The sequence below is a fragment of the Diorhabda carinulata genome, chromosome 10, assembly GCF_026250575.1.
Source record: "Diorhabda carinulata isolate Delta chromosome 10, icDioCari1.1, whole genome shotgun sequence".
In the NCBI taxonomy this organism is placed as follows: domain Eukaryota; kingdom Metazoa; phylum Arthropoda; class Insecta; order Coleoptera; family Chrysomelidae; genus Diorhabda; species Diorhabda carinulata.
The window spans coordinates 14,063,110-14,080,115 of record NC_079469.1 but is presented as its reverse complement, the minus strand read 5'-3'; the positions used below and the strand labels follow the sequence as shown (position 1 = coordinate 14,080,115).

Here is a 17,006-nt window from a genome sequence, read left to right as displayed (position 1 = left end):
ACTAATGAAAAACTGATAAAATACCAGGTAATTATCGGTTTATATTTTAGTACTCTATCATTTTTATACATATATTTTAGTTTATAAATATTGTTTCGGACAATAATGTGTTTTATACCGAACCTAATTATATATATATCTATGTTTTGAAGTTGAAGTGATACGTAAAATTTAAATAAAAGAAGAAGATTTTTGACGTTTCTAAACGTAGTTTTCAATTTCGTTTCATTAAAATTTGATATTATATAGAAATGAGTTTTAATATTGATGTTAGAAAAAAGCAGTTGCACAGTTTGAAACAGTATATAAATTCTACGAAGGATAAAGTGGATTCTATATTGAATTATTTAGGTTGGACGGCAAAAGCAGTGTTGGAAGTAATACTTTTCAATATATTCATATAATTTAGTGGTATATCTTTCGACTTTTTAGGCACCAGAAAAAGTCGTTTGTCCTATTGATAAAAAACATAGCTTAGTATTAGATAAAGTGAACGAACACGTGAAAAAATGTAGTGTCATATCATCTGGTTATAAATTGGAGGAACAATTTTTATCGGAGCCCCGAGAACCTACCGCGTATTCGATATCTTTGGGTAAATTTGTATATTTCGAATCGTTTTTTCGTCTCTAATTTCGTTTTTATTACAGATAACGCTAAAAAAATCGAAATTTTGAACGAAGCAAGACAACTTAATCCAAAATTCAAATCAGGTTTGTTAGAAAAAAATATTCTTATCAAAATGATAACGAATTATTTTTTTCAGAATTATTAATTGTACTCAGAAATGATATTAAGTTGATATCCTTTTTTAGATATCCTTTTATTAAAAAAATTCGTTTTCGTTAATAAATTTTTGAATTTGAATTGAAATTTATTTCAAATTTTGTACCAACAGCTTGGAATGGAATCGATAGTGATCCGATGACGAGCGATCGATTATTTTCGACGTTTTCCACCGACGAAAGACTCGCTTTATATGAGTATTGTCGATTGAACGCCCGACGTCCCCCGATACCCAAAGAATTCACTTCGTAAGTTGACTCGATTAAAAAAAATCGGTTATTTGAGCGTATTTGTTCCAGGATTATCGATATTAATAAAAAAGAAGAACATGAACTCACTGAAGAAGAAAAATTGATAAGAGAGAGAAACGCAAAAAGGCGTCGAGTCAAATACAAATCCGTGCATACAGGGAGGAATAAGAGCCACACTGAAGTGTTGAGGGAGGTTATAAGGAACCAAATGGAGATGTACGGGGATTATTTGACAGAAAAACGTAAAGCGGAAGAGGAAGCGGCTTTAAAAAGGGAAGCGGAGGCTCGATCCTATGAACAATTCCCTCACGTCGATACTAGAGTCGTGTACGATTACGGGATCGATCCGTTCGAAACAATCGATAATTTCGAGGATGCTTTCAACGTGAATTACGATTATCGATCGGATTTGGGGCCCAAAATCGAAAACGAACGTTCGGAGTGTAAAAATGTCGTCGAAGACGAGAATAAACCGGAAAAAAAATGTAACTATCGAAGATCGCGGTCCAGGGAGAGGGATAGGCGCGCCAGGAGTCGAGATGGTAGGAGGAGGAGGAGTCGTATAAGGAGCAGGGAGGATCAAAGGGTTCGTTCAAGACACGAACGGAGACATTGAGACTGTTTATTAAATTATTTGTCTATTTTTTCCCATAAATAAAGCGCAATAATTAATTTTTGTTGTATTTATTTCCATTTCCGACGAAATATTTTGGTTACTTATGTACAGGGTGTATGTCTTATATTTAACGATAAATATGGTTATGAGAAATATCGGAAACATTTATTGGAAAATATATTAGGTAGTTGTGAAATTAATATTAACGAATTTTTAATATACAGGGTGTTTACGTCTCACCAAAAGTCGAGTTCTCACATTTTTTTTTTCGAATTATGACTCGCCCTGTATTCGATTTCGACGAATTTCTATAGTATCCTTCATTTTTATCAAATTTTTGACGATTTTCGAATTTAAATCGGAAGGAAATTATCGATATCAACTATATATTTATTTAAATTTATTACAGGGTGATCCATTAAAAAAAATCTTGAAGAATCGTATTTATGTATCTCCCTATATTCTATTTTAACGAATTTCAATGAAATCGATCTTTTCATAAAATTTAAAATGAAGAAAAATCGATATTCGTTGAAATCGAATACAGGGCGATCCATTTAAAAAAATACTAAATAATTCGTAAATATGTCTTACCCTGTATTTCGATTCTAACGAAAATCAATTTGATCAAATTTTCAACAATTTTCGTATTTAAAATAAAAGAAAATGATCGATTTGAGCGATATTCTTTGAATCGAATACAGGGTGAGTAATAACTAAGGTTTTTTTTCACTACTTTTTAAGTAGATCGCCCTGTATTTTTTTCCAAATTAACCTTCTACTCGATTTTCATGTTATAAAAATGTAATTTGCAATACGTTATACAGGGTAATCGAAAAGTTATGAATAATTATAGATAAACTTGTAGAACACTCTGTATATTAAAAAATATGTAAAAGGGTTATAATATACTGTAATCATATGTTTAATTATAGTCGAAAGTTAATAAAAATGAACGATTTTATCGATATTTATTAAAATTTAATATAGGGTGATCCTTTTAATAAAAAAATCGTATTTATGTATCACCCTGTATCCGATTTTCACGAATTTCAATAAAATCGTTCATTTTTATCAAATTTTCGACAACTTTCGATATAAATTCATAGAAAATTATCGATTTCAGCCATATTCTCTAATTCGAATACAGGGTGAGTAATAATTATGTTTTTTTTTTCAGTACTTTTTAAATAGATCGCCCCGTATTTTTTCCCAAATTAACCTTCTACTCGATTTTCATTTTATAAAAATGTAATTTGCAATACGTTATACAGGGTAATCGAAAAGTTATGAATAATTATAGATAAACTTGTAGAACACTCTGTATATTAAAAAATATGTAAAAGGGTTATAATATACTGTAATCATACGTTTAATTATAGTCGAAATTTAATAAAAAGAACGATTTTATTGATGTTTATTAAAATTTAATATAGGGTGATCCATTTACTAAAAAAATCGTATTTATGTATCACCCTGTATCCGATTTTCACGAATTTCAATAAAATCCTTCATTTTTATCAAATTTTCGACAACTTTCGATATAAATTCATAGAAAATTATCGATTTCAGCGATATTTTCTAATTCGAATACAGGGTGAGTAATAATTATGTTTTTTTTTCAGTACTTTTTAAATAGATCGCCCCGTATTTTTTCCCAAATTAACCTTCTACTCGATTTTCATGTTATAAAAATGTAATTTGCAATACGTTATACAGGGTAATCGAAAAGTTATGAATAATTATAGATAAACTTGTAGAACACTCTGTATATTAAAAAATATGTAAAAGGGTTATAATATACTGTAATCATATGTTTAATTATAGTCGAAAGTTAATAAAAATGAACGATTTTATCGATATTTATTAAAATTTAATATAGGGTGATCCTTTTAATAAAAAAATCGTATTTATGTATCACCCTGTATCCGATTTTCACGAATTTCAATAAAATCGTTCATTTTTATCAAATTTTCGACAACTTTCGATATAAATTCATAGAAAATTATCGATTTCAGCCATATTCTCTAATTCGAATACAGGGTGAGTAATAATTATGTTTTTTTTTTCAGTACTTTTTAAATAGATCGCCCCGTATTTTTTCCCAAATTAACCTTCTACTCGATTTTCATTTTATAAAAATGTAATTTGCAATACGTTATACAGGGTAATCGAAAAGTTATGAATAATTATAGATAAACTTGTAGAACACTCTGTATATTAAAAAATATGTAAAAGGGTTATAATATACTGTAATCATACGTTTAATTATAGTCGAAATTTAATAAAAAGAACGATTTTATTGATGTTTATTAAAATTTAATATAGGGTGATCCATTTACTAAAAAAATCGTATTTATGTATCACCCTGTATCCGATTTTCACGAATTTCAATAAAATCCTTCATTTTTATCAAATTTTCGACAACTTTCGATATAAATTCATAGAAAATTATCGATTTCAGCGATATTTTCTAATTCGAATACAGGGTGAGTAATAATTATGTTTTTTTTTTCAGTACTTTTTAAATAGATCGCCCCGTATTTTTTCCCAAATTAACCTTCTACTCGATTTTCATGTTATAAAAATGTAATTTGCAATACGTTATACAGGGTAATCGAAAAGTTATGAATAATTATAGATAAACACGTAAAACACTCTATATATTAAAAAATATGTAAAAGGGTTATAATATACTGTAATCATATGTTTAATTATAGTCGAAAGTTAATAAAAATGAATGATTTTATTGATATTTATTAAAATTTCTTATAGGGTGATCCTTTTAATAAAAAAATCGTATTTATAAATCACCCTGTATCCGATTTTCACGAATTTCAATAAAATCGTTCATTTTTATCAAATTTTCGACAACTTTCGATATAAATTCATAGAAAATTATCGATTTCAGCGATATTTTCTAATTCGAATACAGGGTGAGTAATAATTATGTTTTTTTTTCAGTACTTTTTAAATAAATCGCCCTGTATTTTTTCCATATTTTTGATTATAGTCGAAATTTAATAAAAATAATCGATTTTATTGATATTCGTCGAATTGTAATACAGGGCCAGTCAAAAAACAATTATTTCATTCAATTTCATAAAATTGACATTTATAAATAGAAAGATCACTTTTGACGTTTCTGTAGACATCCCCAGAAGCATGCGCATCCGCATATCGAATTGTGAAACGGTTCTCGATCACTTTCGATTTGACCATCGATTTCCGTACGCGGCTGAATAACTTCCAAGTAAGAGACCTTGTATTGCATCTTCTTTTCCTTATCCAAATCTTCTTTATCGTATTCTTTGATCCGTTGGATTGTTATTTGATCGTATCGATTTTGAGAAGGCGCTAAAGGATGTATGTATTCATTCGAAATATAAGAAATTGAATCGATATCGTCTCTCGATGAATTTGGATTTGAATACTTGAAATAATTCGTCGAAATTCGTGGATAATTTTTATATTCTACGTAATTATGTTTCGGGTGAAATTCTTCCATATTTAAATAAGAAGGTTCATTCACGTCGCGTTTCGAATCACTTGCACTCGATGTCGAATCACTCGGTATATTAGAGAAGCTCGAGTTCAAATTCATCCAGGACATGAACCCCATCAGAATAATCTTCTCGTTATTTGTCAGATCAATTGTTTCTACGTCCTCGCAAAATTTCTAAAACAAAATTTATGAACATTAAATTTCGGATCACACTGTACGATAAATTATAACGATTAAGACAGAGATTTGTTTTTATTTCACTTACTTATGAAAATCTATAAATAATCGAAATTTCGTACGTTCCATCATATATTTCATCGTTTTAATACGTAATACAGTGCGAGTCGGCACTCGTGTTTTATTTTTTAATTATATTTCGAAAATGAAGCGACTGATTCACTTTTTTCACTCGTTCACCATGAAAATCTATAAATGATCGAAATTTCGTACCGTTCCATCATATATTTCATCGTTTCAATACGTAATACAGTGCGAGTCAACACTAGAGTTTCTTTTTTACTTATATATATCAATTTATTGGTTCAAATGTGAAATTTCAAACGGGATATCGTAAAAAAATGAAAATTAACACGCCCTCTTAATCCAAAAGAACTTTTTTGAACCTTAAATTGACCATTATGTTATCTCCCTATAAAGTATTCAATCTCGAAACTTTCGAACGACACTGTATGCACAAAAATGAAACGGCACTTTCCTAAATTCGATCAAACGTACTAACACATGTTAGATCGATAAATAGGTCGTCATAACGAAAGTTTTTAGTGCGAAAATATTGTTTAGTGCTTAAAAATGGACGAAAAATTCGCTACAGTGGGTAGAACACACCCCGAAGTTAAAAATCCAGCTACGGAAGTTCCGGTTCCCAACGAATTACGACCAATAACATCGGAACCTTTCGATTACTTACCCCAAAAACGCGATTCTCGACCGCCCCCGCTGGAACTGCATATGGGGCCGATAGGACCATGGGCGACTGGGAGAGTCAATTGGGGCCCTCTATCGGGACTAACAGGTATCAGACCAGTGGTAGATAAATATTCTATACACAGATACAGCGAATCGGAATGGAAATACCACAATAAAGAATTATTAGAGATGGTAAATAAAGAACAAAAACGAGCAAATCTAATAGATTGGAACGGCAGACAATGCCTAGAACATTCCCTCACTTTAATCGATAAAAATCAACAAGAAAACACCAAAAAATTGAATCACAAAGAATTAGAACTCCACAAACGTAAAACCGAACTAGAAAAGGCCATATCGGATATAACAGAAGAAATCTACTACTTAGAAGAAGAAAAAAGAAGAATACAACAAGCTAGTAAAGTGCTGATTATACCAGAATCGATAGCAAACGAATGCATAGAAAGAAGAAACGATCGTATGGATGTAGAATTGATAAGAGACGAAGTAGAAGAAGAATTGACTAAAGAATATTCTCTATGTTCGCAAATTCGAGAATCATTTTCATCGATATTAAAAAACGTTCAGCGACAACTCATCGACAACAGAAACGCCAAACAACAACTCGAATTCGATTGGTCCGATAAGAAAATATCGCACGAAATAGATACGGTAAATATGTCATTAAATAACAGATCAAACACGCCGTTATTTAAACCGGGTTCCGTTTATTATCCTCGCAATCAAACCACTCCGGAATATTGGGAACAATTCACCGAAGAAACCGTCTCAAAATCGGAATCGATTCGAAAAAAATCCATAGAATTAAGATCGATCGTGGATTATATACTAACGAACGCGTCTAGGGATCTAAGAACGCAAGCCGATAAAGTAGAAAACGCTTTAACCGACAGAATAGAAACCACTCGAAACGTGATAAGAAGATTGGAGAACGAATTGAAAGTTACACTGAGACAAATTGTCGATGCGGAAATATTGAAAGAAAAATTAAAATCCGGTTTACGGAGATTGGATACACCGATAAAATTAGTTCAGACTCGGTTGGATAATAGATTGTCAAGACCGCGAGTGGATAATTGCAGGGACGAAGTACATCGAGGTTTGATGGACGAAGCTAAATATACGGGGGAATCAGAAGCCGCTTTAAGAGCGGAATTGAAGCAGGCGGAACATTCGGAATTGAGGTTGATACAAATTAGGGGTAGTTTGGAGAGGGAGATAATCTTTAAGAAGAAATCACTCGATATTGACGTTGAAAGAATTAGAAATCTACGTTTGTATATACCTTCCACGACCGCTTTATCGGGGCGTTAAATTTATTAATCGATCACACCCTGTATGTATTACTTACCAGAAATTTTTTACCGTCCATTTTGTATTTTTTTACAATTTTAAGGGCCTCATACTGGCCGATCTGTAAAATTGAATCGATTTTTATTAATATACGCTACCGGTCAAAAATTTTTGCCCACCCCGTAATCCATTTAACTGAATTATTTCTTCGGTGTTTGTGATTGAACTTTAGTCCATTAACCATGCGTTCAAATCAAATTTTTTGGAGAATATTTTGAAAAACAATAAGCAACCCTCGTATATACTATATTTTCATTTTTATATTTCGACCGTATAGGGTGGGGAAAAACTTTTGACCGTGTTAATCACGTCAAAAATTAACGTTTTGTAGAAGTTTTAAATACGAATTAAAAAATTGACTATACTATTGATCGTTTTGTTTTCTGCGTGTATATTGTTAATGATTCATATTAATTTAATATAAAAAAGAAGAAGAACGCTTCTAACGTCTTTTCCAAAACAATTATTTATATAAAATAATAAATATGTGTTCATATGGTGTTTTTAATGTATTGTATGTTTGAATTATAAAAAGTTATGGTGTTTTTCGAAAATACGAGTTGAAACATATACGTGGAAATATAAAAGTAAGTCTAATTTTAATTATAATTCATATACATAGTTGAGAAAACTATAAAGTGAGGTTAAGATTTGGAAAAATAAGTATCGTTTCTATATACAAAGTGTTTTAATATAGTTTACAATAACTCGAGAGCTCGTTTCACAACATAATGTTTCTTTAATTGCTGAAATTTTGTGTTTTATTTATTTAATTGTATTTTTAGTATATTTCCTGTATGTTTTCTTCTACTTTTCAATATAAAATTTGTAATAATAGACCTTATAATATATTAATGTTATATAAACAAACCTTTAGTAAAAAAGCAGTTAATTCTTGATAATTTAATAAAAAAACGTCTTTATCACCCATTTTCACAGTTATTAACTGTATAATAAACATTTTGAACCATAAAATTTAATCAGTATGATTAACATAGAACCACATCCTCGTTTTTTGCATAACGAAAGCGATGATATGAAAACCAGTAGTTTTGGGTATTTTTTTTTGCATCCCACTAACATCCTGTATTATTTTCAACATTATTTTATCTTTTACGCAACTTTTTAACCATGGTTTTTAAATTGTACTTGCTTAGAAACTTTAATGTGGATAAAAAATTCAAAAAAATATATTTTCGACTACCAAAAACGGTAAAAACGTTGAAAAAACATCAAAAACGTGTTAAATAGGATACAAAAACAAAGAAAAAAATAACTATTTCCTTTATTGAGCATTTAATTACATTTTAATTGAATTTTCTATTAGAATTAAGATATTTACAATAAAAATTTTATCTATATGATCTCTATTCCTTCATTTTTCTGAGGAAGCTTTATTTTTCATTTGGTTTTGGTAGCTACAACAAAAAATTGAATGTCGTTTACGCGCGTAAGAATCAAGAACCGATAGGCAATTTTCGACGCACCCCCGTAGTATAAAAAATGTTTAAACTTCGAATATACATAAAACGATGAAGAAAAATACTTACAGGGACCAAAAGTTATTTTACTATAAATATACAATTCACACTTTTAGACGCCCCCCTGTAACATTAATGTCTGTACAGATATCAGAAATTCCTGACATAGCAACAACGTATGTTTCTAGAAGCAAATGATTGGATATTTGAATGGTTTTTAAGTAGACTTCCAAAAATAAACAAAGAATTCACATTTCCAAGTCAATTGATACATTTCGACGCCCCCTTATAGCATTAACGTCTCTATAGGTATCGAAAATCCTCGCAATAACAACGACTAATGTTTCCAAAGGCAAATAAATGAATATTTAAATGGTTTTTAACTAGATTTTGAAAACAAATGAGGACTTGGCATTTTCAAGTCAAAAAGAACTTTTAGACGATCCCCCGTAACATAAACGTCCGTATAGGTATTGAAAATCCCCGAAATAACAACGTCTAATGTTTCTAGAGGCAAATAAATGAATATTTGAATTGTTTTTAAGTAAATTTTGATAAGAAATGAGGACTTTGCATTTTCAAGTGAAAAAGTACTTTTAGGCGATCCCCCGTAACATAAACGTCCATATAGGTATCGAAAATCCCCGAAATAATAATGATTAATGTTCCCAGAAACAAATAGATAGTAATTAGAATGTTTTCTGAGTAAATTGGTTCAAATTAAAAATAGATGTTTCCACTCACCTTAACGCCCTGTACATTTGGTAACTTTGAGTTAGAGCCACAAACATATTAACACTGAACAAAGAATAATTTTTTGGTATTATAACTAATGAATATCTCGACCATATAAGACCAGTGGCAAGCAAAGCCCCACTCTGTGAAGGGCTAATGGAATCTGCTGGTCTTTGTAAATCCGCTATACCAGCTATAACTAAACCCTAAAAAATACAAATAGTTCCGCTGCAGATATACAGTTAATTGTAATATAACTCACCCATTTGAACAACGGGGCCCAAAAAAATACGGTTTTAGGTCCTAATAAACAAATTACAATTAACATCGTAAAATGATTGTTTTTTTTTAATATTTACCAGCAGGATGTGTCCATAGAGGTTGTAATTTTGGCGGAACTATTTTGTCCAATGCAGCCATTGTATTATGATATATTGCAGACATTCTTAAATAATTTTTTATCCAAAATTATCAATGTCAAAAAAGGTTATATTGTTTGCACTGTCATCTGATTAATAAAACGTCAATCATGTTAAAAAAGAAGAGAGGAGCGTTCTTCAAGTAGTGCAAAAACTTATACTCGTCAGTACTCTTGTGTATATTTATTTTCAGTTATTATTTATATTTATTTCCTGGTTTTATTAATAATTAAATAATTTATTGAAAAGTTTACAATAACTTGGTTTATATAAAAAATATATAGAATCTAAATAATAAAAAGTTTATTGTTTACGTTTCTATGTCAAGGCCTTTTGCTTATTGTTGGCGAGGTCATTAAAATTTAGTAGAAGAAGAAGAATAACGTAATGTCAAAGTAAATAGTAATATATTATTAAAAAATGGGTAATAATTATTCAAATATACCCGATATCGATATAAATGAAAAAGCTGTAGAAGTATGTGATTATTGGACGCAACATTCCGCTGTAATATTCGATCAAGAGTTATACTTAACAGTATTTATAAGTGAGGTTATGGGAAATGGTGCCCCACTTGAAGCTAACGCGAAGGTATAATAAACATCGTTTATGCAGGTTAGTCGATTTTAACGTATTTATTTACAGCATTTAATGATCTACCGCCACCCGTGCATCGTTAAATACATAACTTCATGGCAGTTGAATTCGAAATTTCATCTCGCCGTCGAAGAAGTAACCCCGTTGTCTCGTGTACTTTCGAAATTAGATTTTTTACAAATATCGATCGGGTTACATTCGATTTTGAAAGCTTTGGATTTCTTACATTCGAATAGGGTTTCGCATAATAATGTTTGTATGTCTTCTATTTATGTAACGAAAGAAGGCGATTGGAAATTGGGGGGCATGGAATATCTCTGTAATTATACAGATCTAAATTGTGATTATTTGAATAAAATAGAAAATAATAGGGAATATTCAGATCCGGTTGGAGATTTACGTAGGAAAGATTGTGTGGATTTGTACGCTTTCGGATCATTAGCTATTGATGTTTTGAAATCGATTACGGACGATGTTGTATCGATTTTTATCGATTTCTGTAAATCGAATCTACTGAATGCGGACGTTACGAAAAGACCGACTTTTAAAACGATATTAGAAGAGGATTTTTTCAATCACAGATTCATCGAGATTCATTCTTTCCTTGTGGAATTGCCTTTAAAAAGCGATACGGAAAAAACGGGGTTTTTTCAAGATTTAGCAGAGAAATTGTTTGATTTCGAAGAGGAAGTTGTGGCGTCGAGGTTAAGTGGATTGTTGTTATCCAGGATGGTGTTTTTGGATAAGACTGCTCAAGTTACTTTGCTGCCGTTTCTGCTCTCTCCTCGGACCGGTGAGTTTTTATGTTAGTAAATTTATTTATTCATTTCATTTATATACAGCATTTGCTATTCTTTTGTTTTTCAATCAGTTATGACAATTTTTATTTTTCTTCTTTTTTATAATCGCGACAAAAAGTTTCTTCTTACTTTTCAAATCATTTTCTCTTTTTCCTAATTGAATGCTTTATTCAGTTTCTTCTTTTTCTAAATCAGTTTTCATTTTTGCTTCTTCTTTAACTACTAACAAGAGTTTCTCCTTTTTTACGTCGTTTTCTTTTTTTTTCTGAGTTGATGATTTTTCCAAGTTCTTCTTTTTCTAAATTAATAACTGTTTTTCTTCTTTTTTTTTAAGTACAACCAATAGTTTCTTCTTTTTTTCCAAACAGTTTATTGTTTCTTCTTCTTTTTTTAATTGAATCCCTTTTTCAGTTTCTTCTTTTTTACATATTCTTTGAAATTTTTCCGATTTCATCTTTCAATCGATTCTTATGAAAAAATCGATTTTTTCTTCCGAAATATCGATTGTTTGGTAATTTGAATGAAATAATATTGTGTGGGGACTAAATCTGGCGAATATAGAGTCTAGAAGAGTTAATTTCTTGTAAATCGTTGTTTTTGATGGTTTTTTTTCTAGACTTGAAAGACAAAAACCCCCACCTATTTTCAACTGAAACGTTCAAGAAACATCTCTGTCACAAATTGATAGAAATATTCAAAGTTAGAGATCGCGAGATCCGCTCGTATCTATTATCATTCTTTCCGAAGTACATGGGCACTTTCACTAAGGAAGATCTCCAAAAGAAAATCCTACCAGAGGTAATATTTACGCCTCCCACCACTCTATCCTCGCCCGCTCATGTTCGTTTTAACGTTTTCTTTTTCAGCTCCTGGTCGGTATCAAAGACACCGACGATCATCTGGTATCTCTAACCCTCAAAACACTCGCCATCTTGGTACCGATTTTGGGTTCGGCTACGGTGATAGGCGGTAAAAGAGCGAAATTTTTCACCGACGGTAGACCCGCCCGGGAATATACGAAAAATCGCGAACTCACCGTCGACGTTTCGAATCACCGCGTCGTCCCGTTACCGGAAAGACCGAGACCGGACGGCGAAGAAGGCGAAACGTCGACCGAAGATTCCGATAATAATTGGGAGGATTGGGATAACGAAGAAAATCGAATTATCGATAAGAACGAATCGATATCAGATAAATCGATAGCTGATAAATCGATACCGGATATATCGCGATTGGATATAAAGAATCGATCGTTCGAAGAGGAAAAAATCGAGGAGATTAATTTTTTCGAAGACATGGAACCTATAATCGATAATTCGAATACTTTCCTTGTCGATAAAGAAGAAATCAGTAAAAAACTCGATGTTATCGATACGGAAATGAACGCGGAATGGGACGAAGAAGATTGGAATTGAATAATCGATTGTCTCTCGTATACTATCGGTTATGAATGGAGACGATGTTTTTTTCTTTTGGTGTATTGGAAATTTTTTCACGCCCCGTATAATACGAGGAATTTTTTTATTGTTTTTATCGTTGTAAATATATCGTTTGTTAAATTAGAAAAATTATCTTTTGAATAATTAGCTTTTTTTCCACAGTTTAACGTCATTATTAAGACTGTAGTTCAATATTCTGATCACAACAATACTGGGTGCGCCCTCTATGTCATAAATGCACAACTGTATCTTCAATTCTACTAGTTTTCTTCTGTTAAGTAGATTGACGACAAAAGATCGGGTATTGTCGAACAGATGGCGCTGCACGTACCAAAAAAATAGGATGGGATAATCTTATATTCTACCAATTTGTCACTGTACAGTATATTTAAGTGTGTATGAATGAAATTGAACAATGGAGGACTATCAGAAATTTACTTAAAGCTTCCTCTATTACCGAATATCTTAACTACGTCATATAATCTTCTATTTTCCCACATTAAAGTAGATTGGGGAATAAAGTTTGGTTACTGTTGTACAGATGGCGATGCCTCTATTAAAGAATAATGGAGGATCATTAGAATTATACTTGGTGCGCCCTCTATTATAGAATGTCTAAACTACATAATATAATTTTCTAATTTCCTACTTTACAGCAGATTGGACGGTAAAGTTTTGGTATTATCTATCAGATGGCGCTGCGTGTAGCTGATTTTTGAAAAAACGGATAAAAATATACGTGATACCTTGTGGGTTTCTAAATACTGTCAAAGTATGTCATTTTTTCAAATTTTCAATAAGACGAAAAAAATTCCTCCGATTTCACTCGGGGTTTTCTTCGATATGAGAATGTCATCAGTTTCTGAAAATTCATTAAGGAGAGAATAGTGGGGAAAAGTCATGAAAATTGGGTTTTCTGGGAAACTGTATCTCCGATCGGAAAATTGATATGCATCAACATATGTTCTTCTTGTTTGTTCGACAGTAAGAAATCGAATTAAAACAAACAAATCGAGCATTAGGAAAATATAACATTTATTACTTAAATAAAAAAACGTAATAAATAACAAATCCTGTAAGTTGTAATTTTTTTTGTATTGTAGTATAAACTCAAAATATTTTTTTCGTTTGAATTTCGGCAAAAAAAAATAATTAAACTAATCAGCTTGGGCCGAACTAATTTTGAGCTCAATATCACATGGGGCCTCTACGGAAACCGGTAGAAATTTTTATATATAAACGATGCGTCGAAATTATACTGCCCGACATAAATATTTCCGTGAAAAATTGAAAAAATAAATCAAAATTCAATAAATTAATTATATGATAAGATTATAAGAAGTTTTAACGGGGATATTACTTACGGGAGGCGGCGGTAAATTATTTCGATTACGATACTATACAGGGTGGCGACGAATAAAAAAAATTTCTACCGGTAGAGTTCTTCTTTTTCCATTTGTTTTTTTTCACTAAATTCAATGCGTTATAATAAATAATAATTATTTTCTTACTTCTAAGTATTTTGTTGTTGTTTTTTTATGTCACTGTGTATATATAGTTTTTTTTTTCGATAAAAAAATTCGATATCTACAATTTTTTTGTTTTCTTTCGTACAAGGCTATCAATTTTTTTTATTTATTCATTTCAAACTATGTACACCTATTTTATATTCACGGGGGAGCGTAGCTCGAACGAACAAAAAACATTCGTACCATTTATACGAGGGTGCGACGTAATTTTACACCCGACGAACTCGAAAATAAACGAAAATCGAAATAAAATCGATCACTATATTAGTGGAACTTAATAAATCGGTGCAAAAACACCGCCCAGGTTAACATTAGGATAAAATGATCCCAAATATCCTCGATCCATATGAATTTGATCAAAAACCTCGCCAAAACAGAAATTGTGATGAAATGACCCCAATTCGGGAAAAAACGTCCCAAAATCACCCTAAATATTCTCGATCCAAAATAATTCTATGAAAACTCCGTCAAAAAAAGGAATTGGGACGAAATGACCCCAAATCGGAAGAAAAATATCGTCGACCCAAAGAAATTTGGTTGAAAATTTCTACAAAGACGAAAATGTAACTGAACGATCCCAAGGAAAAACAGATGCGGTTAGAAAATCCCGCAGGGTGGAAAAAATAGAGGAAAACGATCCCAAAGTAAAATCAATAAGGAAAAATTTGGGACAAAAGGGATGCAAATGAGGATTTGAGGGAGAATATTGAGGCAAAAATAAGCCTAATGAAAAATGAGGATCCCAATAGGAATTTAAGAAAGGAAATTGGGATAAAAACCACCACAATGAAAAATTGAATAGAAATTTCAACAAAAAGGATTCAAATATAGAGTAGAGGGAGAGGAAAAGAAATCAAATGAGGAATTGGAGAAGAAATTGGGACAAAAACGACCCCAATGGGACAAAAAGGATCCGAATATAGATTCGAGAGAGAAAATTTGGGATAACAAATAATCCAATGAAGGATCGAGAATGGATTAGGACAAAAGTGATCCTAATGGAGAATAAATGCGAAAATTTGAACAAAAAAGTCTATAAACAGACTTCGCCTCGATTCCATCTTAGAGAATAAGATCAAAAAATCTGTCAACTGGTAAAATAATTGAACACCTTACTAGAAATGACCTCAAACGTGAACGTCTAGACAACTTGGGACAAAAACGACCAAAAATCGCCTCCAATGTTCCCGTTTATGTCCCAAAAATTCGAAATTTTCGTTTTTTTTTTTCGTTCGGGCCAAAAATAACTTTGTTTTTTTTTAGGCGGGAAAAAGTTAACCGCGAATGGAGACTCGTCGTTTTCGAACGATTCGTTGGTAAATCCGAAAAACGAAATCGAAAAAAAAAAAAAAATAATAATAATAATCCGATAATCGATTATTTCGTTTGGCGACCCCCCACCTCCCACCGTCGGAATCTCGCGAGACGAAAACCACGCGAAATGGAAAGGATAATAAGGACAATTCGTTCGTTTTTCCGTATTTACTATTGACCCCGTACATCTGGGCAAAAAAATTCATGCGTAACAGGGGTTGGTAGAAAGTAGTTCGAATGTACCACGAACTTACACTTTTATCAAAAAGTAGTTCGAACATACCTTGATGAAAGGATGAAAGTAGTACGAACGTACCGCGAATTTACAATTACATCGAAAAGTAGTTCGAACGTACCGTGGAAATGCATGAAAGTAGTTGGAACGTACCGAACAGACCGTGGAGTACATTCTCCACGGTCTGTTCGGTGAAAGTAGTACGAACGTACCGCGAATTTACGATTACATCGAAAAGTAGTTCGAACGTACCGTGGAAATGCATGAAAGTAGTTCGAACGTACCGAACAGACCGTGGAGTACATTCTCCACGGTCTGTTCGGTGAAAGTAGTACGAACGTACCGCGAATTTACGATTACATCGAAAAGTAGTTCGAACGTACCGTGGAAATGCATGAAAGTAGTTCGAACGTACCGAACAGACCGTGGAGTACATTCTCCACGGTCTGTTCGGTGAAAGTAGTACGAACGTACCGCGAATTTACGATTACATCGAAAAGTAGTTCGAACGTACCGCAAACTTTCAGTTACACAGAAAAGTAGTACGAACGTAGCGCGAACCTACGGTAAAGTAATTCGGACGTATCGAGGTAGGGTTGCGTAGTAGTTCGAAAGTACCGGACGCTCATTGTCCCTTCAATTTCGCTATACGGACGTCTCGCAAAAAATAACGAAATTTTCTTCTTTTTCTTGTTTTTCTTTTTCTGTTTGTCTAACGAATAATTTATATCAGTCTCAAGGATCTAAAAAAAAAAAATAGAAAATGTATTTACGAGTATTTGTTGAACGAAAAAAAAAAAGAAAAGAAAAAGAAACAGTCCGATGTCCCGTTCGCAAATCGAGTGTCGATCAAATTTCAATTTTTTTTTTGTTAAAATATAAATTTCTTCTTCTAGTTCGATCACAGACAGATTTAAAACGCGCGGCCACCACGTGCGTATGTTGGTGAGTGTGTGTATGTGTGTGTGAATGTGTGTGTTGGTGTGTCTTGACTAGCG

At 32.0% G+C, this 17,006-nt stretch overlaps 4 protein-coding genes across 6 annotated transcripts; 2 read left to right on the top strand and 2 right to left on the bottom strand.

Annotated features, from left to right (window-relative positions):
- The first annotated feature begins 121 nt into the window (after window positions 1-121).
- On the top strand, window positions 122-1,710 carry LOC130899127 (uncharacterized). The gene is made up of 5 exons (XM_057808905.1): window positions 122-377; window positions 433-595; window positions 651-713; window positions 899-1,034; window positions 1,086-1,710. The coding sequence occupies exons 1-5, from the start codon at window positions 252-254 to the stop codon at window positions 1,651-1,653; spliced, it is 1,056 nt and encodes a 351-aa protein (XP_057664888.1). The 5' UTR covers window positions 122-251; the 3' UTR covers window positions 1,654-1,710.
- Window positions 1,711-4,180: 2,470 nt separating this feature from the next.
- On the bottom strand, window positions 4,181-8,613 carry LOC130899125 (uncharacterized). 2 transcript variants are annotated; one of them, XM_057808902.1, is made up of 3 exons: window positions 8,331-8,613; window positions 7,458-7,520; window positions 4,181-5,332 (listed from the first exon to the last, which is right to left on the bottom strand). In XM_057808902.1, exons 1-3 carry the CDS (start codon window positions 8,418-8,420, stop codon window positions 4,784-4,786), a joined length of 702 nt encoding a protein of 233 aa, XP_057664885.1. In that variant the 5' UTR covers window positions 8,421-8,613; the 3' UTR covers window positions 4,181-4,783. The 2 variants fall into 2 exon arrangements, with proteins under 2 accessions (XP_057664885.1, XP_057664886.1); XM_057808903.1 differs by lacking the exon at window positions 8,331-8,613 and adding an exon at window positions 7,825-7,894.
- On the top strand, window positions 7,907-13,059 carry LOC130899122 (protein-associating with the carboxyl-terminal domain of ezrin). Of its 2 annotated transcripts, XM_057808899.1 has the most exons (5): window positions 7,907-8,046; window positions 10,423-10,685; window positions 10,740-11,484; window positions 12,108-12,289; window positions 12,358-13,059. In XM_057808899.1, the coding sequence occupies exons 2-5, from the start codon at window positions 10,515-10,517 to the stop codon at window positions 12,904-12,906; spliced, it is 1,647 nt and encodes a 548-aa protein (XP_057664882.1). In that variant the 5' UTR covers window positions 7,907-8,046; window positions 10,423-10,514; the 3' UTR covers window positions 12,907-13,059. The 2 variants fall into 2 exon arrangements, with proteins under 2 accessions (XP_057664882.1, XP_057664881.1); XM_057808898.1 differs by lacking the exon at window positions 7,907-8,046 and having other exon boundaries at window positions 10,240-10,685.
- On the bottom strand, window positions 8,729-10,213 carry LOC130899126 (mitochondrial pyruvate carrier 2-like). Its single transcript, XM_057808904.1, has 4 exons — window positions 10,035-10,213; window positions 9,938-9,978; window positions 9,685-9,881; window positions 8,729-8,877 (listed from the first exon to the last, which is right to left on the bottom strand). The coding sequence occupies exons 1-4, from the start codon at window positions 10,117-10,119 to the stop codon at window positions 8,835-8,837; spliced, it is 366 nt and encodes a 121-aa protein (XP_057664887.1). The 5' UTR covers window positions 10,120-10,213; the 3' UTR covers window positions 8,729-8,834.
- Window positions 13,060-17,006: the final 3,947 nt, after the last annotated feature.